Source organism: Falco rusticolus, chromosome 7, assembly GCF_015220075.1.
Source record: "Falco rusticolus isolate bFalRus1 chromosome 7, bFalRus1.pri, whole genome shotgun sequence".
In the NCBI taxonomy this organism is placed as follows: Eukaryota; Metazoa; Chordata; class Aves; order Falconiformes; family Falconidae; genus Falco; species Falco rusticolus.
In genome coordinates this window covers 11,547,054-11,573,341 of record NC_051193.1, presented here as the reverse complement: position 1 = coordinate 11,573,341, position 26,288 = coordinate 11,547,054, and the positions used below count along the sequence as shown (strand labels likewise).

Below are 26,288 nucleotides of genomic sequence, written 5' to 3'. Positions count from 1 at the left end.
GCCTCTCTGCTTGCCGCCTGGCCTCTGATGCAGCCTCCCTGCATGCACCTAAGCCTCCTGGCTTCTCTGCCTCTTCCTTGGCCCCAGCCTGCAGCTTGGCCTCCCTGCATGCAGCCCTGCCGCCTTTCGCCTTCTCTTGGAACAAACTCCTTCCCCTTCCAGGCCTAGCCAAGCACCCCAGGGCAGGGAGTGGAGCTGTGGCTGTGCACACCTGACTGCAGGGGCAAGTTGGATGGAGCCATCCAGTGTGAGCCCACCGGAGGGGTGGCCAGCCTGGTTTCACTACAGCCGTGCCTTTATTCTTCCAACTCTCCCACTATGGAGCCAGTCTGTCGAGATGCCTGTTTGATAGATGCAATACAAACCTCCTGAGCTGCAGTGGTTTCTGGCGCTGGATTTGTTCTGCAGCGCGAATGGAGTTGTCTTGCAGCACTGCTACCCAGCTGCTGTTTGTGGGTTTCTCATATGAGTAGCTCTTTAGGAGATCTGCCATTCAACCTTACTGCAACCACAACCCATGGGCTTTGGCTAAATGTTTGTTGTATCCAGTTGTGTGTGTTGATAATTGTGGGTAATTTGCTGTCTCAGAATAATGAAAGAATGCCTGCTGCAGTCTGAAGTACTCGGTGCTTCATGGTGATTAGTCTTTTCATTTGAAAATGTTCCTTATGGTGACCAATATTTGAAGATAAAGGGTGGGTGAAAGATATTTCTCCTTTCCAAGTACATCATGTGTTGAGAAGAGCAGGAAAAGTGTAACTGCCTTGTCCAGATGTTCTTGTGTTTTTTGACGGAGCTAATTGTCAAAGACAAAACATGTTTCTGCTTTTGGGGTGGTTATAAGCAAGAAGTGTATCAAGCAGGCTTTTCTGGACTCTGACTGCATTAAGTCACCAATAGTTCCCTGTCCCCCTCATCTAATCGTGCCTGGAGCTGTGATGAGGCATGTTGTACCATGGCTCAGGTGTAGCTGGAGGCAGGTGTCTGCTCAGGGTGTTGCTCCTCCCTGTGTGCTCAGCTGCTGCAAACAGGGACTATGCCTGTGCTCGGGTGTGCTCCAGGCATCTGCTGCCTCCCTGCTCCTCATCCCCACCCCACAGGCCCCTGGAGGGAAGCAGCAGCCTGGTGCGAGGCAGCTCCCTGCTTGATGCTGTCTGTCTCTAAGGCTGCGTGTTTTTCTTGCTGTTTGATGAGGTGTAGCGGGAGCACGTCAGCCTCACCTCCCGCTGCAGCCAGGAGCCTCCACACAGCATGGGAGGTGGCAGCTGCCATCTCCACTGGCTGACAGCATGGTCCCTTCAGTCCCCTGTTCCCCATGTGTGTACCTCCCCATAGCAGCCCAGTGTCCCGTGTGCCCCCCAGCTCTGGTCCCTCATGGGAGCCTCCCAGCCCCCTGTGCTGTGGGTGTAGGTGGCTCCACTCCCTGCCAAGGTGGGGTGAGTGCTGTAGGCTAATGGCAGGCTTTCTTTTCATTAGCTGGTGTAAACACAGCTCTTTGGCAGCAGCCTGCTTTTCTGAGCCCAGGAAGACCATTTTTCCTTTTATTTATAATTTTGTGAAGTGTCAGGCCACAGAATTTTTAATGATAATAAGCAGCAGAGGAAACTTATTTATTCATTGTAAAGGTGGGTGTCATTCCAGGGCTGTAGGTTGTTTTTTTTAATGCTTCCCTCGCAAGAAATGTTGGCTGCTCATGCAACCTGCCTTCCAGTGTGCTCAAGTGACCTTCCCTGCGAAGCTCACCACTGCAGTTCCTGCTTGGCTCAGTGGCTTTCCAGACCCTGTCCCATGCAGGACCTGTGGGCCAAGTGAACTGGGAAAGGAGAAGCAAGGAAAGTATAGTGGGGTGGGTGTATTCATGTGCTTGGTGAGGTGCAATGGAACAAAAGGGAGTCATGAGTTCTCAGTCTCTTGCTTTCTCCTGTTGCTGTGCATTGCTTACATCTGCTTCCCAGACCAGCCTCTGTGATGGATTTGACTGCTGAGGAAAAGCAGGGAAGAGCTTTTTGGGATTACATGTAGCGCTTGCCTTCTGTCAGCCTATGAAGCTGCCAGTGGTGACTGGAAATAAAAAGTGGATCCATGGCATATGGAAGGACCAGGGCTCCTTCCTGAGGTGCAGAAAGGCAGAGAGCAGATCTCAGAGCAGGTCAAAGATGAGCAGGGGATGGGATGCAGCTGTGGAAGGGACAGGGACCAGTCTGAAGAGAGGACTGCAAGAAAGGATTGGAGCAAGGATTCATTAGGAAAGAAGGTTGAAATGGAGCAGAAGGGTGATGGGCTGTAGAAAAGGTGATGGGGAAAACTGATCTGGAGGGGGGGGGGCGTGCCTTGAGGTAGGGAAGAAGCTTATGTGTGTAAGCTCTGCAGGGGGAAGCAAGTGTAAGGGAGAAATGGGTTTGCTAGAAAATGCTTGAGAACCGTGCCTTGAATTAACCAGAACCTTCCTCTCCCCCTTCGATGAGGCTTTGTAGGCAATATTAGAATCTTCCTAATTATTTTTCTTGGACGAGTTTTACGATCCTGATGATATTAATTATTCTTAAAGGTCAACAGCACTCACTTGAATCCCCTTCTGTTCTATCATGTAATCAGTTAATTAATTGGAAACCATTTAGCAGTGTCTGCTGAGAGCTTAGCCTGCCTTATGCCCTGTTGTTTTGCTATTGCTGGGAGATATATATATGTGTGTGTGTGTGTGTGTATATATATATTTTCATTATTGTACCCCTTCCTTTCTTCAGAGGCTCTGCAGCGTGCTTGGCACTGTCCCAGCCCATCACAGCCTCTGACACCCCTCCCTGAGGCAGGCAAATTGGGATTCAGGCCTAGCTGTTACATTCCAACCGCCCTGCAAGGGTAGCGTTTGAGATTACTTAGGGCTTGCTGACATCCAGGCATCCAAGTAGGTGTCTGGGTTTTTTTCCTTAAGATAAATTTGATGCAAGAGCCCTCTAATGGCTGAGAGCACAGCCCTGGTTCAGGAGGGAGAGGGAGGACCAGGCACTGTCCCAGTGCATCTGTGCTTGATGTGTTGAAGTTGAGGCTCTTGTGTGGTCCTTGTCCAGCTCTCCCAGTGCCTGCCTGGGGATCTGGGGTGACCTCCCAGTGGCAGTGGTATCTCCTGAGCACTTGTCCTTGCTTACTCCAGTGCAAGCAAGGGGGAGGTGGTGGGAGACACATGTGAGCCTGGGAGGGCACATGTTTGGGGTCTGTTGTCACTGTGTACTCAGAGATGCAGGGAAGTACCCCTTAGGCACAGCTCTCCTTCCCATGCTGTCTCCTAGAGCTGTGCTTCGCTGCAGTACAGAGCGATTTGGTTTGCTTTGGGTCCACTGGAAACCTGTGAGTAGGAGGCATTCCCCAGTTCCCAGCTCCCATTCCTCTGTTCCCAGCTCAAAGAAACATGCAATTTGAAGCAAACAGGCAGGATAAACCCAACCCCTCACTGGAGCTGTCAGCTGGCAACCCTTGTTCTCAGTCGGCACACATCTCCAGTATTATTTCTGTATGCCGAAGCAGGAGAAAAGCCCAACATATAGTTATATTTTGGGCCTAATAGATCCAAAATTACTACAGTTTGGGAGAGAAGAGATGGGGTGGGGGCAGGACAGGCTTGAGGATGTCTCAGCTGCAGGAGGGCAGCCGTGGGGAAGGGCTCTTGCCCGTTGCAGGTTGGTTTTCCTTTAGCAGAAGACTGACATGTTCTGTGGATGCTGCTGGACTCTGCCCTGCAGGGAAGCTGGCAGGCAAAGCAAAAGCAACTGCAGGCTGACCCAGCTTTTAACCTTTCCTCAAGTCCTCTGAGAGCCCAGATGTCTTTGGAGAAGAGCAGTGGAAAATGTACACAACAGGGGGAGAGATGATCAGAGTCCAGAGGGCCAGATCCCTGCATCTGTTCCACCTCGAAGCATAGGGGACAGCATTACCCACATCTGGTGACAGCTTCCCATCTGTACCGTCCGCTGAACAAAAACTGTGAGCAACAATAAACTCTGAGGGGTGATTTGCCTCCAAACAAAGCTTCATGCAGCTGGGAGATGCCTCAGAAGAGATGACTTAGAGGGTGTGGGAGCGTCACGGGGTTGGGTGGCCTTTAAAATGTTTTGGGATGGGCTGGGATGAAGGCAGCAGCAGGAGATGGCTTGCTGCATTGGCAAAGGCTGTGGGAGGAGAGGCGTGGGGCAGATGTGCTGCTGGCACGGGGTGTGGGAGCCCTGTGATGGAGGCGTGGTGCCTTACGCTTTCCCACTTGCTCTGCAACTTCTGTTTTGTAATGCTATTGTTTAAAGAACAATGCAGAGGACCAGCCTCTTCCACCTCCTTCAGCCCTGTTTCAGTGACAGTAGGGATTCTTTACAAATCAAGGTCGTGCAGCTGGGAAATACCGAAGGGTTGGGCAGTTCCTCCTTGGGCACTGCACCTCTAGGGCTAGTGGGTGTGCACGTGGAGTGGCAGGGTCTCTTGTGTGTCACCAGTGATGTTCTCTTGCTCTCCTTTGGTGCAGGATGCTTTGAGTTTGGAAAATTATTGCCAATTCTGGTTGTAGCCCTAGAACAAGGAATATTTTGGGGTGAAATGAGATGATTATGTGATGGGATATGCTGTGTGATGCATGCCTTACAAGGCACAGGACGGTACCTGTGGATGTGAGAAAGGAATTAGTTATGCTATCCAAACTTACAAAGGAAGATTGAGTCTCAGAGGCTTTTTGATTCTGCAGTGTTCAGGGTTAGTAAAGACCTGGGTGTTGCTAAGGGGTTGCTTGATGAGCTGAACTGGAGGTAATGCCAAATCATGGCTGGAGGACTTCTGTAAACTGTCTTATTCCTCCACAGCATCAATACACATGTTCTGGTGCTGAGTCTGGGCAGGGAGCACAAGCGGGAGAACTGCTGGCAGCTATGAAATCTCAGGCTGACCAATTTAACACAGTGTCCTGTTCTGCTAAGTCTGCTTCCCGGGCATGCGAGGTTTGCATGCACTTGGCATTGCCCAGTGCTTTTGCAGGCTCTATCTCAAGCACGTCCTGCTGGGGCTTTGTGCTGAGCTATTGGAGTTTTCAATTGAGTCTAATATTTGCAGAGCCTGATTTGTGGGGAGGCCTGTACTGCCACAGCTTCTGGGACTTGCTGGGGTAATTTTAGCACATTCATTAAGGGAGGACAGTACATTTTTTCCCTTAATGAGCAAAGCTGCTTACTAAACAGGAAAAGGAGGGAGGGGGAAGGGAGGGTAGGGCGGGCGATGGGGAGTGTAACATTGCATTTAGAGGTCACTGGAGTTATCTGGCAGGGACAAACAATCCCCAGAGTGACTTTCCAGTGTTTTTCTGGTTCAAACCCAAAGCTTTAGCGGCTTACTTGCTGCAGAAATGACGTCTGGATGGACCTACCCCTACACCTACAGCAGCGTGTGAGGCTGCTGACACTTTCCTCTCCTGTGGCCACCAGTACCTGGCCAAGGCTGCAGCGAGCTGTGAGATGATGGGAAGCACCTGTTGTGCCTAAAGCATGGGGGATATCAAGGGAGTCCCACGGCACTGGGGAACCGCAGGTGAGGATGTGCATCTTGCCTGTCATTTCTGCCAGGCAGTCGCTCGTGCTCCCTCAGCCCCAGCTGCTCTGCACAGTTAATCCCGCTCCAATCACAATTTTCAGAGTGGCACCATGTTATTAAAATGTGTGAAAAACTTCTCTCGTGTAGAAGTAAATGTGTCAGATTGGCAACAAGGGCAAGTGGAGGATGGAGATGTGTGGAGAAGGGACAGGCGTGGAGGGTCCCTCCCCAGCAGCAGTGTTTCTGCTGTTGCATCAGACTGAACTGCATAATATAGCCTACAGTTTAATTACAGGGGCTCCTGCTTCTTGGTGTCATTAATGAGGCAACTGGCTTAATTTAGCTGAATAAAAATGGCTTTAATAATGGAAAAAAATTTGGCTGCTGGGTAATTGAGAGAGAAGACATGCTGTCTCCTCTTGCACTGAAGTCCACTTATTCTGGGCTGCATGGATTCAGACTCCTCTTTTTGTCCCGCACCCGCCCATTCCTTATTAAATGCAGGAGTTTGTTCAGAAGGTGAACCTCAGCGACTCCATCTCTGTCATGTACTGGGACAAAATGGCAGTAGTCACCTCCCCTCCCCTTCCAGTCACCAGCAAGGTCTCGGCAGTGCCTGTGGGGGAGTGCAGGACACAGCGTGTTCCCTCCTGAAACATAGTAGGAGGATGGGTGGAAGGAGATGGCAAGAAGTGGGACTATGCTGTCACTCAGTGATAACATCCTGCCTTTGAGGGGTGTGGGGGGCTGCTGGTGGGGGTATGGTGTGATGAGCCACCTGCAAAGCAGGAGGCTTAGGACCATGGCTGCTGCAGCGGGAGGAGAGGAGAGTGGTGTTGAGCCTGAGTCACGAGTGGATTGGATGCCTGCTGCCCTGGACCTGGTCCAGGTGTGCTCCATCCAACTCCTTCTCCCTACTCAACTCCTTTGAAACCTACTCCAGAGGCAAAAAGGACCCTGGCAGCTATTTCTAAAGAATGTCTCTGTGGAAAAGAGCATCCTGTGAGTGATGGAGAAAATGTCCCATGGTGGAGAAGCAGTTTGAGTATGTTCCAGGAGCACTGATGGCAAGTCTGTCCTGTTCACTGCTGAGAAATACGCAGGGAAGGTATTTTATTCCCTTCCCCCGTGTTTCCTCGATGTGTGATGTGCCGTATTTTATTACAGGTAGAGCTGATGCATAGGCTGTTATAAAGGTTCTCTGGCAAGCTCCGCTACAGGACTGCTTCCACTTTCCTATAACTCTGCCAGATTTTAATTGCTCAGGCTGAAGTTTTCTGTGTTGGGTGTCTGCTTCTGCCTGCATTTTTTTGGGGTGGGGGGAATTATTTCTTTCTAGTTTCAAATAAAAACCTGCTCAAATGTTTGAGGCAGTGGAAGGGAGCAGGGGAAACAGTCTGTTTTGTTCAAGCTAGAAAATACTGGTGATGCTCCTGTTGCAGAGCACCTGCACCCTCCTTTTCTGGAAGGAAAGAAACATTGTGAAAGGACAGATTTTCCTTGGAAGACTTGATTTTGCTTTGAGATGTCTCCTTACACAGGCAGAATGGCTCTTGATCCAGTTGGAGAGGAGAAGTTTTGCAAAGGATGTTTGGGCGTGGATAGGGGAGATGACGACTGGCCGCTCTTGTTGGGACACTGGGGTTGGGATTGGAGGATATAAAAGTGGGGAAGATCATAGGAAATTTGGTTGGGAATAAGGAAATTTGGGGTGGAGAAGTATTTGGGGAGAAGTGGCTGGGTGAGGTGGGAAGCAAACAGGTTGGGGAGAACTGGCACAGGAGGATAGAGGTTCTGGTCAGTGCAAGCGATGGGCATTTGGAGGTGACAACAGACTCAGCCTTGGAAACAGTGACAGAAAGGCAAAACAGGCAGCTGAAACTGGGAGAGGACTATTCCTGTGTGGGAGTGCCTTGATTTCCCCTAATCCTGCCTATCTATGCTTTACAAAATACTGGGAAACTCGGTGTGTGCAGCCAAGGATTGAGCACAGGGGGAGCCTTGCAAAGCACTGAACAGGAGTTACAAATTGCCAGAGCTCAGAGCTTCACCTGTGGAGCCATAATTTAATCTCCTTGTGTGCATCTACTGCGATACCGTCTTTAATTACACAATCACATGCTATTTTCCCTGGGAAACCTGCCCCATCCAGGGCACGGGATGGATCTGTTCTGGGAGAAATGAATGCTGTGCAGTGAGGTTTCTCCATGGGAGCGCTCTATCTTTTGTGGCAGAAGTCATTAGATGTACCCTTTGCATGTGGAAACCCAGTCCTGGCTTCTTTGACCTTTGGAGGTTTTGTGACTGCAATGGCATGTTTTTAATGTATGTTTGTGTGTGCAGCCTGTCTCTGTGCTGAGATCACGGATCTTTACAAGGGTCCATTGCAAGGAACTTTCTGATGTTTTAAAGTGTCCGTTCAAGGTGTCTGTTTCCAATGGCAAACCTGCTCCTCCCCGTGTGTGTCCTGGCTGATCTGAAGCAGAGCCGTTGGTGTGTGTTCCCCTGACTGGCCCTGCAGAAGTCAAGTTGGATTGGACACAGTCTTTGCCCTCCGAGAGCAGCATCTCCTGCCAGATGTGTGCAAGCGCAGACCCGTCTCCTCTTTGCCTGATACTTGCTCTGATTTGTTGTCTGGGGGAAGGAGGAGGTGGTAGGAGTTGGTTTCCAGGGGCTGCAGGAGAAGCACAGCACATCTGCCTGGCAAAGCTTCTTGCATTAGTGAGGATGTTTCCTTTCTCCGTCTCTGTGTCCTAAATTGTAATAACACGATCATGCTATTTTTGATTCCCTTATTTGCGTGGAAAGCCTGTTGTTTTTTCTCTTTCAGAATCCAATTTTCTCTTGACATTTCTGCCTAATGTAGCAAAACATGACCTTTGAGAAAGGACATTCCAGTAAGATTCACTCCCTCCTCTGCATCTCTGCCTCTCTCCTACATCTTGCTGTCTCTCATGCATCCCCCTTTACGCTTCCTTCTTTTCTCTGGTTGGGGGAGTTTACTGTCTCGCTTTTCAGTAGCAGCGAGCTGCTCCTTCCCCTCCTACTTTTCATCTGTCTTTGCAAAGTTTCCAGGTGCTCAGTGCTCCGGGGTGGATAAAAGAGGGAGGTTTGCAATATTCCACCCCCCACCCCCATACCCCCCCACTTAACTTCACCTGCTATTTTTGCCACCTTTCTGAAGTTTATTGGAGTCTGGAAGCAGTTTGTCTACAGCCGTAGGAACGGTGGGATCTTAGTCATGTGAAATGAGGTACCTGTGGTTTGCCGTGGTTTCCACAGCGGGATAGTCTGATGTGAAGCAGAGCCAGAATTTAATGATGCAGCACTGGGCCATCATGGTGTTTGGGCTTATTCTTCTGCCAGCCTTGTGGAGAGCCTTTGGGATCGTGGTTTGCTGTGTGAACTGCAGCGGCTTCCCCGTTCCTAACTACAGAATTCTGGGCTTCACAGCATCGCTTGGTAGCAGGTGGGACAGGACCAGAGTTGCTTTTGCCTTGTCAGTCCCTGGGCTGTGCCCTCTGCATCTGCCCAGTGTACCTGCCCTTGCTGCAGCCTTGTGTAAGGTGATGGATGAATCTCTCATCCTAAATTCTTGTGTCCGAGACCTGCAGTGGCAAGAGCCATTCCAGGATTTGTTCTCTTGGTTTTACCATGTTTCTGCAAATCAAACTGGTTGTGGGCTGAGGCTAGCATGGGTAGGCTGCCCACAGGTTGTCACCTCGTCCCGTACCTCCTTTCTGGCCAGCTGAGAGTTTAATGAACCTCCAGGTCATTTGTGCCTCTGGTGCTTCACCACTGTTCCCAGCAAGCAGGGCTGAGGCAGGAGGGCATCTGCAGCCTCGTGCCGAGCTGTCCTGCCTGCCCACAGCCTGCCTGCGTGGCTCGCAGCGGGGCAGGAGCTGGTGATGACAGGGAGGGATTCAGCTAAGCATGTGAGGCAGCACCTCCTGGGTTTTCTGGAGGCCAGCATAGGCCTGGGAGGATTTGAGTTTCTGCCAGACCCTGTGACCACGCATCTATCTGCTCACCCCATGGGCTGGTCCCTCTGTGACTCTCAGGCTGGCCAGGCACCCCCAGGAAGGCTGCCTGCTGCAGTAAGCGTTTCGTTGCCGTCTTCTCATGCTGTTAGAAATCTGGGACTTTTCTCTTTCCACTTGGTCTGCCCCAAACACATTTGTTCCTCTTGTTTTTAGTGTTTTGGTTGCTTTTACACTCCTTCATCCTCTTTGGCTTTCAGGTAGATGAGAGCTTTCTCAGGTAGATGAGATTTATGATTTTGCACAATTGGGCAGATGGAGAGAGGGATGGGGAGCTGCTGGCTGTTGTAGTGGCGGAACCCTTGGGTGCAACACCACAGCCATACCAGGACGCTTTGAGTGCACAGCTACTGCAGATCATATGATAACACCTTGGGTAATCATCAAGCTGTCATTTGAACCTGGCTGTTACTATTTTTAACATGAGGTTTGTGCTTAATTTATTGTTCAAGTTACAAAATTAGACTTGTTCTTTCTGCTTGTGGTTGATTGAGCTCTGGATTCATGGGCAAGTATCAGATATATCTTGCTCTGTTTGTATTTTTTTTTTCCTTAATGTTGCAGTAGGATATAGACAGTTTGCTCCCTTGGGGAAAAAAAAGTAAAATGAAAAACTTCCATTTGGGCTTGTCCTCATTAAAACCTCTCATTATAAGATCTAAAGTTGGGCCCTAAACTGCTTGACAGCCTCCCCATCGAGGAGGATGATGAGCCCTGCGGAGGCGGTAGGGCCACGTGCAGGAGGAATTATTTACCGTGACTTTTTTTTTTTCTCGTTAATTTTCAGAGACCTCTCTGGGAACCGGCTCACCACTTTGTCATGGCAACTCTTCCAGACCCTGCGACTCTTTGAACTGTAAGTCCCACCCTGGAGGTATCTCCTGGGAGAAGAGGGGAGGCTGAGAGGAGGAACGATTTCCAAATAGAGCTATTTTGAAGCCTGTGAATAATTACCTAATACTCCAGTGGGCAGCACCATCCTTGGGAGGGTTTCCCAGGTACGGGAGCACCAGAGCAGAACTGCTTCTCTTTTAACTTCACAGCAGCTGGCTAATTAACGTCGGGATGATGAACAAGTCATGCTTGGGGTAGTAAATGGTTCACTAATTCTGGGAACACATTAGAAATACTTACTAGATTTTGAGCAGACCTTCTCAAACACTTTCTCCTCATCTGTTGCAGCGTAGGGCTAACCATTTTGCTTTAGCTGATGGTCAGGCTTTATAAGACACCCCTTCTTTTTAGGTGAATGACACCGTTGCTCTCTAGCAGTCAAGGCACCTCCCAGCTCCTATGTGGGAGATGAGGTAGTGTTTCTCCTGGGGCACCAGTGGCCTTCAGCCTGCTGAATTATTGATAGAGCATTCAGCACTGTGCTTGGAGAATAAGTGGACATGAAATCAATGGAGCGTTGCCCTGATGACCTGTTTTGTTGAATTTTAGAAATTCTTGTTTGGTGGGTATAAAAAAAATAAATATATATATATATGTAGGATTTGTCCCAGAGGAACCTGGGAAGCTCCATTCATCCTCACTGATGATCAATAGAGCTGTAAGCTAGAAGTGACTTATGAAAGAATAAAGACAGTCTTTCAAGTGGGAGTAAGTGTGTTATCACTGGTGTTACTGTAGTGTATTTTATTTCTGTCAAATTGTTAAATGAAAAATACTAATAGTGATATTAGAAAATAGAGAAACGCCCTTCTGATGGGGAATCTGGCTTGCAGAGTTAAAATGCTGAATTTGGAATTTGTCTCCTTGCTGATTACAGCTCTAAATATTTTTCAATCCTGGCTCAGGTTTCAAGTTTAATAGCATGAGTCATTTGTATTCTTAGACCTTTACTTATTGTCATTGCACCGTCTGGCAAAACTCAGATTGATGGTTGTTATCCAAGAGAGACCCAAGAGTGGAGGAGCAAATGGGGCTGCAGTCCTGAGCTAGAGGCACTGGCAGGGTCTGGGGTAACGGTGAGCCTGCAGATTAATGGGAATACTTCCAGCGGGGCTCGTTTTTATGTGGTTTCATTTGGTCATATTTTGTTTCTTCAGGCGTGTCCCTGGTCTGCCAGCCCAAGTCAGACTCAAAAGACCAATGCCAAGCACAAAGGGAATTGAGATACTGCTGTTTGGGCAGCAGAGTGTACTTGTTCCCACCTGATGAAGAATACATCTGTGTTGTCCTGATATGGTGATCCTGCCAGGGAAGCAGGTGTGCTTGGGGTGGCTTTGGTTGGTGTCAGCAGAGTCACTTGGGGCCAGCACTCTGCAGCCTGGCAAATGGGAAGGAACCGAATTGCTTGGCTGCGGTCGGAGCTGTGCTCAGAGCGGTTTTCTCAGAAATAATAAGCCCCAATTAATGAAAGAAGTAATGCAGATGGAAATGTAGGCGATCACAGGGCTGATTGGTAAGAGGAGATGACGGGGTGGGAAAGCAGCCCTGATGTGACGCACGGTGTCCTCAGTGTCCTGTGGGGAGGCTCAGCACCATGTGGGGCTGGAGCCTCGGCTAGACCTCTCTTGCCACCATGTTGCAAAAGGGATCTTGGCAAACCATCCGCTGGAACCAGCTCCAGTGATCAACTTATACCTACAGATGCACGTGCCTGCAGGGTCTGGCTTTTGCTGTTGGCTGGGCTGGAGTAACAGCTTGGTCAACTTTGGTTTTTTTGGGTTTTTTTTTTCTGAAGAATTGCTTTGTCATTGGTGCTTCCTGACAAATGTTCCTCTCTGGGCTCCTTGTCACTAAGGTCCCTCCACCCATGTGAGCACAAGTAGGATGGTCAGTACCAGAACAACATGATGATGGTGTTCCCCAAAAGTGTGATGGGAGAGGGATGTTTTAGCTGATGCCTGCTGGGATGTCGGTGTTAATAGGGCAGGAGGATAAGTCTGCAGTGTCCTCCTTGGGGCCATGAAACTGTCCAGATGAACTTTGGATTTTTTTGAGACTAGACAGTGTGGAGGTGTAGCCTGAGCCATGGGGTCTGAATCATTGTTCACGTAAAGATGCTGGTAGTTAGGGAAAAGACATACATTATCTACTGTGGGGTGGTCATGGTCCTGAGTGCTAAAAGGAAAGGAACCTGTTGAGGAAAAGCAAATCCCAAGATGGGGGAAGATTAGTAATGGATGTGCCAAAGTGGGAAATATTTTATTTTTTTTAGACATGCAGAGGATGGGTGAGTAGAAGACAGTTTTTTGGCACACTGAGCTCCAAGGAGGCTTCCAGAATCTGGGAAAGAGACAGAATACATGGCCCACATAAAGTGAGTGTGAAGCACTGGTGAAAGCTAGAAAGGGAGTTGCAGACTGACATCAGCCAAGGACTTGAAGTTGAGCCAAAACTCTCTGGAAGGGAAGAAGGTGGTGAGCAGCAGAGACCAAGGCAGGCAGACTGAGCAGCAGTACTTGCGCATGGCCATGGAGAGGCCAGAAGACCCTAGGGACACATAGATGCTGGCAAGAGTCTGCTCTTCTCAAGAAGGTTACGTCTACAGGGAGGGTTGGTGGGACAAGTGGGTGTAGGCATGCAGCAGTTTGCCAGAGGCACCTGATATTGAGTACTAGTGCTGCCAGGCAGTTGGGGATCTGGAGGGACGGTAGTTACTGAAGGCAAAACTGTGACTTACAACGAGGCAGCTCAGAGCAGCAGAGCATGTGGGAAGGGAAGCTATGGGAGGATCATCTCCAGCAGGGTGTTGGGAGGAGAGGAACTACAACTGATGCGACTCGGAGATTGCCAGGGAACGTGAGACCTGACAAAGCCACTCAGTGAACACAGAGCAGGAAGGAGCAGAAGATCAATGGGAAGATCATGCCATGCTATGAAAGCAGGCAGGTGGATGGGAACTTGGGGCTTGAAACAGCTGCCTGGCTGCATTCAAGGCATCACAAGCTCGGGAAGATGGTACTGCTTTAAAGCAGAATTTCTTTTCTTGTTCAACAGAGCTGAGACTTTCCTCTGCTGACTCACTGAAGAAAGGATGGCAAAAATGAGGCACAATTCCAAAGAATATTATCTTTCTCCTCCTGGCCAGAAGCAAGGCTTGGAATTGTTTCCAGTAAATCCAGTTCTAATTCCCACAGCATGGGCCGATCTTTACCAGCAGGGCTTGGGTTAATGTGTGCGCAACTCTCCTAAGTCTGAAGTTGAGTGTGTACAGGGAAGAATCTGACACATGCAACAGCTCATAAACATTGGACTTAGAGCCTTTCTTATCCAGAAGTCACAGCTGGTTTCCTCTGTCATGTCCTTGGCTTCCTTTGTCATGTCCTCAGAGAGCTCAGGGCTGACATTTCAAGAAATTCCTTCCCGGAAAGACTTAAGACTCTGGATCCAATTACATCTTTGGTTGTATAAAACCTTGTAGTCCTGAACATCTTGCTGTTCTGCCCAGCCCATCAGCATTTCTAATACCAGCAGTCCCTGCCAGCTTGCCCTGCGGTAGATTTCTGCAATGCTACAGCAAGAGGCTTTGGTGGGAACGGGGCACAGCAGCATCACTTAATGTTATGAGTCTAACTTAAAGTCGTCTGTGCCTCCAGCTTAAGAACTTATTGCCGCCAACAGTCACTCTTAATAGAGTTGTAGCTAGACAGTGGGTACTTGCCTGCTCTCTGCATTAGCTAATCCAGCCGTCAGACGCCACGCATCACTCCTGTCTGAGTTCTTCCCTTTCTGTTCCATCCCTTTCTGGCAGGGGTTTGGAAATAAGAGTTCTGGCTGGACTGCCAAAAGAAGCCCTGGTTCAGGGAAATAAATAGAAATGAAAAACAAAAGTAGGTTTTGTTTTCTGTCTTCTGGGGTGCTCTTGGGTTCTCAAGCTTAGGGAAGTGGTCTCAGTCCTGAGGTGTAAAGGAATGGAGGCAGTGGGTTTGTTAGTGTTGATAACATGCAGCTGTGGCCTTGCCTCAGAGGCAGTGGGTTGATTGACATGGATGATGTGCAGGTGTAGCTCGTTCCTGCTAAGTGGTTAAATAGCCCTGAGGATTGGGGTAGAGGGGGTCAGATGGAGGAGGAGCAGTGTGGTCTGACCTCTGGAGGAAGCAGATACAGCATGGACAGTAGAATCTGACCAACGGCAAAGCCTTGTTGCAGTCTACTAGTTGGATTGTGCTGCAACACTGAGGTAGGAGAGTTTTGAATTGCAAATGAATGAAACCTTGGCAGCAGTTTTATGTGAACTAAGACAGGAGAAGCATGGCGAGGACCTCCACTGCCCTCTGAGGGGCTTTAGCTGTGGACAGCTTTGTTTTAGCTGAGAGGGGAGGTGTGGGACAGCGTGTGCGTCTCATATAGTTACATAGCCTGAAAAAAACCTGCTCGGGGTGTGTGTGTGAAGTCCTGTCTGTCCCAGTACGTACTGCGATGCTGATGGCATCTCCTTCTTGCACTGGTCCACCCTGGTGCGGGCTGTTCAGGGAGCCCTCGGTCTGTTGTGGGAGGCAGTGGGTACAGCTTTCGGCGGGGAGCAAAGCTGGGCTCAGCCAGATGCTTGCAGCATCGCTGTCTCTGAAGAATTGACTTGGTGCCTGCATAGCTCTAGGGTTTCAGCTCTGTCGCTGTCCCCTCGAATGACAGTGAAGGGCGTGATCATTGCAGTTTTCTTCTGTCCCAAACACAAGCCCTGCAAGTGTGCCTGCCTCATGGAGGGGCTCTGCCCAGAGCACACCCTGCTACAAGCCTGTGCTTTGCCTGGGGCTGCTGGATGGCTCTGGCTCATGTGTGGGTTTGGTCCTTTTTTGGGCCAGCTCCTCTGTGCAGGGAGCAGCTCTGCTTGTGCAGAGACGCCAGCTTGCTTGCGGCTGTGATACTTGCTCTTTCTCACAGGCATTTTCAGTTTTAACAAGGCCTTCAAAAGGTGCGGGAGTATGTGCAGCTCCTGAGAGCCTGTAACCAAGCGATGCTTTGGCAACATTTCTAAGCTAAGGTTACATGTGAAAAATGTCCTTTGGGTTTACTCATCCTCTCTGGGAGAAAGCTGTGTCAGATAAGTCTCATGAGAAGGAGCCCCTTGCCTTATTTCTTGCTGCTGCATCCTTTAAGCATACAGCAGCAATGAAGACCTCTTGGCTGCTCCACTGTGCCTTTCAGCACCAGTTTTTGTCCTTCTCACTGTGATGGGAGATGTCTCTGCAGCACATGGTGATGTCTTCTGGCCCAACAGTGGGTTTTGGCTAAAGGGCACCTTGTGTTCTCAGAGGTGCTTCTCCTCCTTGCGGAGAAAAGAAGGTGCATTTATCTCGGCAAGCAGAGGGTTGTAGGTAACGGAGATGTGTCACAGAGGTTGTGGGTGGAAGAGCTGGAAGGAGCTGCAGCTCCCAATGATCCCTGCCAGGGGGTGGGGTCTTGAGGAGAACAATGGAGGTCCAGGATTTTGGGCAGGCAAAGGACAGTGTGAGTGTGGAAATCCCTACGCACCTTTCTGGAGAGCTGGCTGGCATGGCAGATCAGGCACCAAGCAAGGAATGAGGATGTCTCCTGCATGTCAAGAGTGCTTTTGCGATGCATGTTAGGGAAAACAGTTGCACAACATCTGTCCCTCTTCTACCTGTGGTGCCACATCAGCTGCCAGTGGCACTCAGCGCATCCAGCTGGTGATGGAGTTAATTTGTGCAAAAGCCCCTGTGGGGGTCTTGATTAGAGAGAGTTACAGCGCTGATGTTGGGGCAGGGCTGATGTTGGGGCAGGGCTGATGTTGGGGCAGGTCGTGGGTAAGTTCTGCCCTGAAGCCCGCTGCTCCTGCATTATTCACGGGCCTTCATGAATTAGCAATGGGCCAGGAAGGCTGCTGTCTATTACTTACACAGTTGCCCTTACCTGCTACGGCAGTGGCTGTCCCCAGCAGCCTCATTTCGTGAGGATATTTGCAACTGAGCAGAATTTCTCCCCCATTGCCTCTGAGCTCTCCTGGCTCCCTGCCTGGTCCCAGGGTACAACTCTGGTTACCTGATCTGCTGTTAGCAGAGTCCACGGCTCTTACCCACGCGCCATTCCATGTCCTGCTGGTAGCAACGACCTTGGGAGAGTCCTGAGGAGAACATGGATTCATGGATATGCTGGAGAGAATGCAAAGCCTGTATGAGGCCCTGGCAGTATCCACCATAGCATGCAGGGAATTCCTTGTCATTCGAATTCCACCAAATCACAGTACTGATCTGCTCTGGTCTGTTTAAATTTAGTGCTTTGGCCTTTTGAGTCGCTTGTCAACCTGTGTTGCAAAGGTTTAGGTGCTTTTCAAGGGAAAAGAATGAACTAATGAAAAGCCACAGAGTGAAGTTTAACACAGTGTTTATTCTAAAACATGCACACAAAAAAGGTCAGATGGCATCTAGTTCTATAAGAAGATTCAAAATGGCATCATTAGGGTTCAGGTTTAACACCCTTGGGTGCTATCAGCAGATCCTTTCTCCTCCTCTTGCTCCTTTTGCCGTACTGTATTGACAAAACATCAGCTGCATGTGTTTGGAAGGTCGTTTCCAAATCCTGTTAGCTGGTGGAATTAATTTTGTAAAAGCAAGCATGGATTTTGCAGTAATATACAGAACAGACTAGAAAAACAGCTTCCCTGCTGTATGACAGGGGGATCTAGATATCATGTGAAGCAACGGTCTGACATTGGAATGTACCTTTCTGCTTTGGGGTGACTGAGCTCACCTTTTGCAGTGCTGGCTTCTCTGCTTCCTACTTTCTTTCGCTTACACAGTGATGTGGGGAGATAATTTGTTTGTTCAGGCTGTATCTCCTCTTTTGCTCAAGTTACCATTGCAACCCACGTTGGTAACTCAGTCTGGCCTGGCTGAGCACTGGGCTCTCCTCCCTGCTGGGGTTTGGCCTCCTTGCATCTCCACAGAGAGCAAGCTTCAGGGCTTTAAAAATGTAAATGAAATGGTTAATAGGTTGGAAAATCAATTATAATAAACATCCCTGGTATATAAACCATATATAAGTGTGGTTTAAATGAAGTACATTAAAGACAGTGCTTCTTTTCTTGGCCAGGTCAGCAGGGTCTCAGTGCAGTGCTCTCTGATTTGATTAAAATGCATGATACCCTGTGCATTAGCTCATGTCCTGGGTCACCAGGAGGCTGTGTTTGTCCAAGGTACTTGGGAGAAGAGCTGCCAGCTTTGCTGAGTGCTAGTGGGGGCTGCAGGTGTGCTTTACCCAGCAGGATCTTGGACCCCCACTGAAGTAGGATTTGAAGATGTGAATCAATGTTTTAGGGCAGTGGGGAGCCGCCTGCTCTTTTGCTGAGGGATGAATGTTTTGGGTGTCTGGGTAGCTGCGGGACTGAGCTGCAGATGTGCAGATCTTGCGGTGAAAGACGTTGCATGTGCCTGTGTGCGGCTCTGGGAGATGTAAAACCTTGTGTGCATGCATGAAGGAGACGGTGTGAATGCATGGATGTGTAACCTCTGTCTCTCTGAAGGCGGAAGAGACATAAATAACGAGTACCAGAAGACCCCAGGCAAATAACATGGAGGAGATTCTTCTTTAGCTCTGAAGGGCCCCTTGCACCCGCGTGGTGGCTATCCTCTTCAGGGAGCCTGGAGCCAGGTGATGGCCCTGCTCATCCTTCCCCACCCCACCGTCCTTTCTCACGCTCTCTCTGCCCATAGGAGACTAGAGAGGAACCTTTTTAACTGCAGCTGTGACATCCGCTGGATCCAGCTCTGGCAGGAGAAGGGCGAGGCAAACCTGCAGTACCAGGAGCTCTACTGCATGAACATGGATGCAGCCATCATCCCTTTGCAGGAGATGAACATCACCCAGTGCGGTAAGAACTCCTGCGGGCGGGTATGAGGGAGGCCAGGAGGGTGCCGGGAAGGAGCCCTGTCCTATCTTCTTAACCATTTTCTTGGGGAACTTGGTGTAGCAGAATCCCACCATGTGGTCAAGAATAAAATGATAGAAGCTGATTAGGGTAGTTTGTGGATTAAGAATAGAGTATCTGGGTAAAGGTGGGGCTGTTGTTTCTGGATGTGTGAAGGTATTGAGTGATTCGGGGCATTTCCTTCACTGTAATGATGTTGCTTGGTGAAGTGTCTGCGATGAGTCTGCGTGATGCCTTGAAAAGGGATATGTTTCATGTTGCTCTTCGTCTGTCTTAACAAATCCTGGGAACAGTATGTTGTTCAAAGACTGCCACTGTATCTTTCATAATTACTCTTAGGAAATACAAGCCTCTGTTAATTTTCTTCTGTTCTCTTTTTTTCATTTGAAAGCCAGTTATCTGTAGGGAAGAGGCAGAGTGACTTTGTATCTCTTTCTCTTTCCTGCTGATGTTTAAAAGAGTCCAGTGGCCCCAGGGGCAACATGAGGCACGTTCAATAGTTATCCCTTTTTCCTTCACCTTGTTCACGCATCAGCTGCCTGTTTGGTGTCAGTTTTTGTTCTGCTATTGCCATTACTGGAAAGCATCCTTTGCAGAGTAAGGGGAAGGAGGTGTACCTTCAGCAGAACAATTAAACTGTCTATACACAAGCAGCTGTCAAACTGACAGGCTGAAAGGAGGAGGAAAACCAGAGGTTTTCTTTTTCTGATGATTGTCCTTTGTTCTGGGAGTTTGGGTATGTTTCTTGTAGCAGCCGTAGACAAACAGCATGCACGATTCCCCCTCCCCTGCAACACACCCACCCGAAGTTCACGATGTCCCTTTGTTCATCTTTGGAAATTGGCCAAAGTGTGCCTGCATGTGGATGAACTAAAAAGATTTGTGTGCTGTAATTTCCTCCGCACATGGGAAGAATAATCTGCAACGATTAGAGGAAAAAAAAAATCCTGAGGGATCAGGGACTGGAGGAGAGGTAGCTCCATCAGTGGTGGTACTAGACTCTAGGGGACAGCAGGGTGCTGATTTGGGAACAACGTGCTGGGGTGCAGAGTGAGCACCTTCTCTGACCTTGCAGTCTCCTGGAAGCACAGGGAGCCACACTGATCTGCTTTCCTCCAAAGGAAACTCCTTCTGTTCAAGCTTTAAGACCACTCAAAGGATGTTGTAAAAAGACCTCATTTATCTTTGTCCTTTGGTGCTGGTGTTGCTTGGTGTGGCCACGTTTGATACCATTTCAACCACCAGTGACCATACGTGTCCCTCCCACCTCCCTCTCCACTGATTCCTGCCGCCTATGCAGCTTTACCAGGCCTTGACTGCTGCCTTCTTTGTTCTGGCATCCTTCAAAGTCAGTACAATGTTGCTTCCCTCCTGGCGTCACTCCCTGATAGCAGTGAAAGGGTGTGTATCCTCATCCCATGGCTTTAGGCTGGCGTGATGGATGCTGCTGCCCTATGATGGGAAGGCACCACTGCTCAGTTCCCCCATGCCCTGCCTACCCACTTTGCCTCTACGAACAGCCCAGAAAGCCCAACTTGTGCAAGAAGGCTGGTTGCTCTTCTTCTTGCAACCAGTGCTGTCTTGTTACATGTTGCAAGGATATTTGGTGCCTGTGGTGGCGAGTAAGGAAGTGGCGTAAATCAGAACTGCCATAAATCACTGACTCTCTCTGTCTTTGCCAAGGAACAACAAGGGCACCTTGTATTAGGAGAGCTGCAGTTATTATGAGGATACATCCTTGGTCATCTTCTCTGGATTGTTGTAAATTAGGGGGATGCTTCTATCACCTGGAGTTCTGGGTGCTCTGTACCTTGTCCCAGGAGGTGGGAATGCTTTGGATCCTCTCCCAGTCACACACAGCTTTCCCTTTCCAGGTGACTGGCCTCAAGAGCAGCTTCTGTGGGAGTAGAAGAGATGAGGATGAGGGTTCTGTGAAGGGAAGGGCGGCTAGAACTGGACAGCAACTTTCGGATTTAAATGTGACGGGAGGGTCTGTTCAGCTGGCACATCTACAGTGCCTACATTTTTCCCCTATCTCCAAGACACCTCCTTTCCTTGGTAGGGCAAGGACACGCTGTTACCTCCTGCTGCTTATCCCAGGGTGGTGGAGGCTGATTTGGGAAACAGCTTGGTGGGATCTGTGTCCACACACATGTCCTGTGACTGGCTGTAGTAAATGCTGCTCCACACCTGAGCGCTTTTTGGTGTCTGGCTCTCCTAGACCTCCCCGAGATCAGTGTGAGCCATGTGAATCTGACGGTGCGGGAAGGGGAGAATGCTGTCATCACCTGCAACGGCTCAGGATCACCACTGCCTGACGTCGACTGGACCGTGGCTGATCTCCACTCCATCAACACGCACCAGGTAGGGGGCAGAGGACCTTAGTGCTGCCTGTGCCTGATGTGGCAAGGGCGAGAGAGCTGCCATGGGTCTCCCAGGTCTGTGCATGCAGAGGGGAGGGTCAGGTAGATGGTGGAAGTTGCTATGAGAAAAGTGAGATGGTTGTATCCAAAGTAAAACGGAGGCTGTGCCCTGTCCACATGAGAACCACATGGGAACTATGTGAGGGCAGCAAAGCCTTCCCTCTGTATGGCTGGAAAGTGAGGAGGAGATAGCTTCATATCTCAGTGCTCCCTAATTGAATTAACTCATGTCTCCTCTAATGAGACCACCTGTTTACAAAGGTGTCTGCAATAGCTGTAGCTGAAATAGGCAGCTAAGCAAGCTTTCTAGAGGCAAGCCATGTTTATCAGCGCTACAACTCTGTGGCTCTCCCCTCTCCCAGTAGTTTCTCTTATAAGATGTGGTGCATTTAATGAGGTGAGGAAACATCTCCCTTCACCCAGATCCTAGTTGTCCTTGGATTTTGGAGATCTGACATCTTATGTGGAAACTGTGATCCTCATCTTCTGGGGGCAGTCAGTAGTGGGGAGGAGAGGAGCCCACCAGACATTGATTTCTATCTGTATTTCTCTCTGGGGTTTTTAGACCAACCTCAACTGGACCAACGTTCATGCCATCAATTTGACCTTGGTGAATGTCACCAGTGAAGACAACGGATTCCTACTTACCTGCATTGCTGAGAATGTGGTGGGGATGAGCAATGCCAGTGTGCTGCTCACAGTCTACTGTAAGTAGCTATGGAGAGACCTTGACCATATAGAGGCTGGAGGGCTGCCCTGGGAACCGTTGAAATGCGTGGCCATTTGCTACTCGTGATATTCTGGTTTTGTGGGTGAGGATTAGGAGCTGAGTGCAGTGAAGAGGAAGTGGATCTTCATATAGCTCTCTCAAGTGTCAGTGTTTTTGTTTTCCTGCTGCTTCCATGAATGCAGAAATGAGCACTAGACCAGGGGAGGAGCAGCAGTGCCACAGTGGTGGTGGACATCTCTCCGCCCATCTCTTGGAAGATCCAGCAGAATAAGGAAGAGCCGCAGAGGGACTAAAACTCTGTTTACAAACAGAGAATTGCTTGCCCTGATGCTACGTGAGAGGTTAAATGTCACCCTTGCTAAAGCTAGTGTAAATCTTACCTCTGATTTCAGGGATGCTAGTGCTTCCTCCCAGATCTGTTCCTACAAAGTTAAACTGCAAATGCCACGTAAACATGCGTGTCTCACATTTCAACTGTTCACTTTTAGCTGCAAGTAGCTAAACTTTCTTTGTGCTTTCTAATATAACTTAACACAAACCTGACCTTAAGAGGAAGTTTGCACAGCTTTGTGTTCTCAGGCAGCTGAGATTTACTATATGTTGCTGTGTCTGTAATATTTGCCCTTACTCTGTAGTTTGAAAGTCTGACCCCACCTCCAATGTTGTCAGATAGAGCAGAAACCCGTGCAGGATTCTGGCTAGTCTTGGTGAACCTACGCATATTGTCTGTCCAGTGCAGTGCAGGAGCCACGGGGTCCTGTAGACAAGGCAGTCACAAGGGATAAGAAAAAGGAGAGCAGATGCTTTACTGCTTTCATCTTCCTCCCTATAAGTACTTATTGATGGATTGAAGAATGGAGGTAATTAAAGTTTAGATCAGCTCAGAGATGATTGGTCAGCAGGTGGGTGGTTTTTGTGCTGTGTTTTAGCATCTTTTCCTCCACGCCTTAAACAGCACCATGCCAATGCCTGTTTTCCCCTGTGTAATCCTATAAGCTGCTGACAGTTTCTGCTACCCCTGCTCTTGTTGCCCAGACCCATCACTCAGGCTGTAATTTCATGCTGAAAAGATCTGGATTTGTGCGTGTAGGTGGCTGCCTGTTTTGAATCCTCCTTGCCAGATAGATGTGAATAAGCCCCATGCACATCTAGGCTTGTGAGTGAAAGGATGTGGCTGGGACATGGCTGGGTGGTTCAGGGTAGCTGGGTGCTGGTGGGAGAATTTGCCTAGCTTCAACCAGCTCTGCACCTTTTTTCTCTTCTATCACCTTCGCTGCCTGAAAAAACTCACTGTCTTCTTTTTTTTTTTCTTTTTTTTTTCCAAATGATGGTTCAAAGCTGGTGCATTGTTTTTGTTCCTTGTGGATGTCCCATGGATTGTCTTTGCAGCTGGATGGTACCAGGCAAAGGAGAGCTCTAGGGAAGACCTACATGTTTTTGTGTCCTTTGTCTTTGCATAAAACTCTGTTCTTCCAGTTCAGACCTCGCTAGCCTTGGGGTTTGGGACTTTACATGTAGGCGTTGTAAATGGGGTTTCAGAAGCAATGGCAGAGCAACATTTGAATTATTGGGGTGTCCCAGTGGGAAGACGATGCATATGCAATAAATTGCAGGTGGAGTCTCTGCTTTTCTTTTCCCTCTCCCACTCTACTCCCTTTAATTAAAACACCCCTGGAGGGTGTTCGGCGAGCAAGAACTCCTTTGGGATATTCAGGCAGTCAAAAACCCCCAAGGACAGGCAGTCACTGAGGGATGTTTGCTTCCACAGCTATGCAATCCGAAGTTGCTCAGTGCGACTGGAGAGCTCCCATGGGCACCTTGCACATGTGTAATATAACAGTGCTATGTCTTGGTGCCCTTAATGGGGCCAGGCGGCCTCCCCATGATCCTGTGGGGGAAGGAGAGCAGCGGTAGGCGTGTGGACTGGGCAACTCCAAGCTTAACTGTTTCTGGACTGGTGAAGGAAGCATCCATGTTGTTAATTTGTACCCTTGTTCAGAAGCCCAAAAGAGCTGGCTATGGTTCAGATCTCCTTTCCAGGGAGCATTACTGTGATTTAGCCCTGCTTCATTGCAGGCATCCATGGGAAGAATAGAAGGAACAAGTGGTTTTGGAGGTTGTGTTTTCAATAACCTTAACTTCCATGGTGCACAGAGACATCATGTGGGTGGAGGTGTGCTGTGAGCCTGCCATGTTTCTCTCCGCTAGATCCCCCTCGCATCCTAACTCTGGAGGAGCCGGTGCTACACTTGGAGCACTGCATTGCATTTGCAGTGCATGGGAACCCAGCTCCCACCCTTCACTGGCTGCACAATGGCCAGGTCCTCCGGGAGACAGAGATCATCCACATGGAGTTTTACCAACAAGGGGAAGTGTCCGAGGGTTGCCTGCTCTTCAACAAACCCACTCACTACAACAATGGCAACTACACGATTGTGGCCACCAACCAGCTGGGCTCAGCCAACCAAACCATCAAAGGACACTTCCTTGAAAAACCCTTTCCAGGTAGGATATTCAGTTTATTTCGATAGGGTTGCTTGCAAATCAAAGGTCTTACTATGGTCCCATCGGTAATCCTTGCACCTAGACAAGGCTTTGACAACTCAAGTTGGCCTTTGTCTGAGCAGCAGGTTGGAAGAAGTGACCTCCAGAGGCCTCTTCTGACCAGTGTGATTCTCCTACTTAATTGTGCTTTGGTGTCGTAATGCAGAGAGAGACTGATTTAGTTATTTTTGTTGTGTAATGTATTCTGCAGTTTTTGGGGGTTTTTTTTAGATCTTCAGGAATTTCAGTGGGAATAGGATGTACATTTGGTCAGTTATATTGGATCTGCTCTGGTGTGCCCCAAAAAGGTTGCCCAATTTTTTTGAGCGAAAGTGTTCTTCTATGTGGTTGCCAGTTATAAGCTAAATAAAGCCCTTTGAAGTGATGCAGCTCTTCCCTGTTTTTCTTCTAGCTTGCATTTGTGAAATGATTAAAGCTGGATGCAGCAGTGTCAGGATTGTTTTCTTTCTGAATATAACATGTGCAATCCCAGAATGACAGGTCTACAAAAGATGCAATGGCTCAATTAGTTGCTTTGCATCAGTTTGCTGGGATTTCTTACCCGATTGTTTGGAATTCCCTGTTGTATTCCCTAGTGATTCAGGGCTTAACTGAAGGGGAATAAAAAAGAAGGGGGGAAAAAAAAAAGCATTTGAGGACATGAAGATCCAGCTCTGGGGACTACAGTGGAGACTTTTGTGGTGATCTGCCTGCTGTATGGGAGCATGGAGGGTCTTGGTCTGCTCTCCGGCATTGCAACACCATGCTGGCCATCACGGAGTTAAGGTCTGTGCAAGCTGCTGCCTTTGCCTTCAGGAATGATGCCATGAGAAAGTGGCAGCTCTAAATTGGCCCCTGCAGCCCAAGAAAATCCAGCAAAATAGGGCGTTTGCTAAATATAGAAAAATACCAACGGTACTCTCATTTATTATTTATATCACACCATATATGTACACAGAGTTTTCCCGCAGGTCAGATATCATAAATGCAAACCCAAATCTCTGCCTTGAAGATCTGACAATTGAACAAATGAGCCGATATGGAAAGGAGTGGAAAATTTGCATTCTGGCTTCAAGGATGATGCCCTGTTTGGCTATCTGACCTATTTATGTTTCCTTCTGTCAGGGCAGAAGAGCAGCTTATCAAATGTAGGTGGGTGAGGAGAGGCGTGCAGGTCTGCAGTCTCACCTCTGTCAGGTTCCACCTTTGTGACTCAATTTCCCCATCTGTGCAACGGGGGCAGCTCTTTAAGTAGGTGCTGGACCTCCAGAAAAGGGGGCAGATCTGCTGTTCTAGAGAGCTGATTTTGGAAGTGGATCTGTGCTGTGGTGTGACGTGGGAAGGCACGTTGATGTTTGAAGATCCTTTTGTGTCAGAGGCTCTGGGAGAATGGGATGGTGTGAAATATGTAAAATATTGCCCTTGTGAGTGCATCTTCACCCACGCCTTGTGTGCGGTGTTGGTGTGGAGTACTTTCTGACCCTGAACCATCTCTCAGCAGGAACTGACTAGTTTCTTTTATTTCTTCTGATCCAAAGTCCCAAGCCATTGCTCACCCTGGCAGACCCTGTCAGCCCAATGCAGGATGTAATTTACTTTCCTTGAAGTTCGTTGCTCCGTCCAGTACCACAGCTGACATTTATAATTTCCCATTTGAAGGTGGATTCCTCCAGAAAATGCCACAAATTGACGGTTCCCCAGGGTGGTTCATTCAAGAAGCTTATTGCCTATAGCTATTCACACATGCAAGGGTTTTGCTGTCACTGCCCAGGATGAGATTATTAGTCTTTAATGAAAATGCAGTGCCTGGAAGGCTTCCTATCAGCATAGAAAAGAACCCGTGACCATGTTTTTTTAGAAACCCCTGGTCTGCAACCTCTCGTTGGTACTGTGCCAGATTGTGCTTTCCAGGATGAGAGGCAAAAGGTGCTGCTAGAAGCTGGGTGGGAGCTGTGCCCCATGCCATATCCTGCTGTTCTGTGATGATGTGGCTCCAGAAGCCAGGGCAGTGGCTCTCAGGGCAGATTTGTCATATCCTGATAAAAATCTCATTGCATGTTGTCATTGGCATCTCTATCATAAGCTACCACCTCCTTACTTAATACACAAAGGTTAATGTACCTACCTCCCTTGTGATGAGTGTTCAACTCTTTGAG

The 26,288-nt window shown here is 48.9% G+C and overlaps 1 protein-coding gene across 3 annotated transcripts in view; it reads left to right on the top strand.

Annotated features, from left to right (window-relative positions):
- The window catches only part of NTRK3 (neurotrophic receptor tyrosine kinase 3), a 217,798-nt gene that overhangs the window by 44,954 nt on the left and 146,556 nt on the right, over nucleotides 1-26,288 (top strand). For all 3 annotated transcript variants that reach the window (XM_037395410.1, XM_037395408.1, XM_037395409.1), the window contains exons 4-8: nucleotides 10,387-10,455; nucleotides 18,221-18,378; nucleotides 20,657-20,799; nucleotides 21,424-21,565; nucleotides 23,797-24,093. In XM_037395410.1, coding sequence (XP_037251307.1) covers nucleotides 10,387-10,455; nucleotides 18,221-18,378; nucleotides 20,657-20,799; nucleotides 21,424-21,565; nucleotides 23,797-24,093 — 809 coding nt within the window. The remainder of the gene's footprint in view (nucleotides 1-10,386; nucleotides 10,456-18,220; nucleotides 18,379-20,656; nucleotides 20,800-21,423; nucleotides 21,566-23,796; nucleotides 24,094-26,288) is intronic.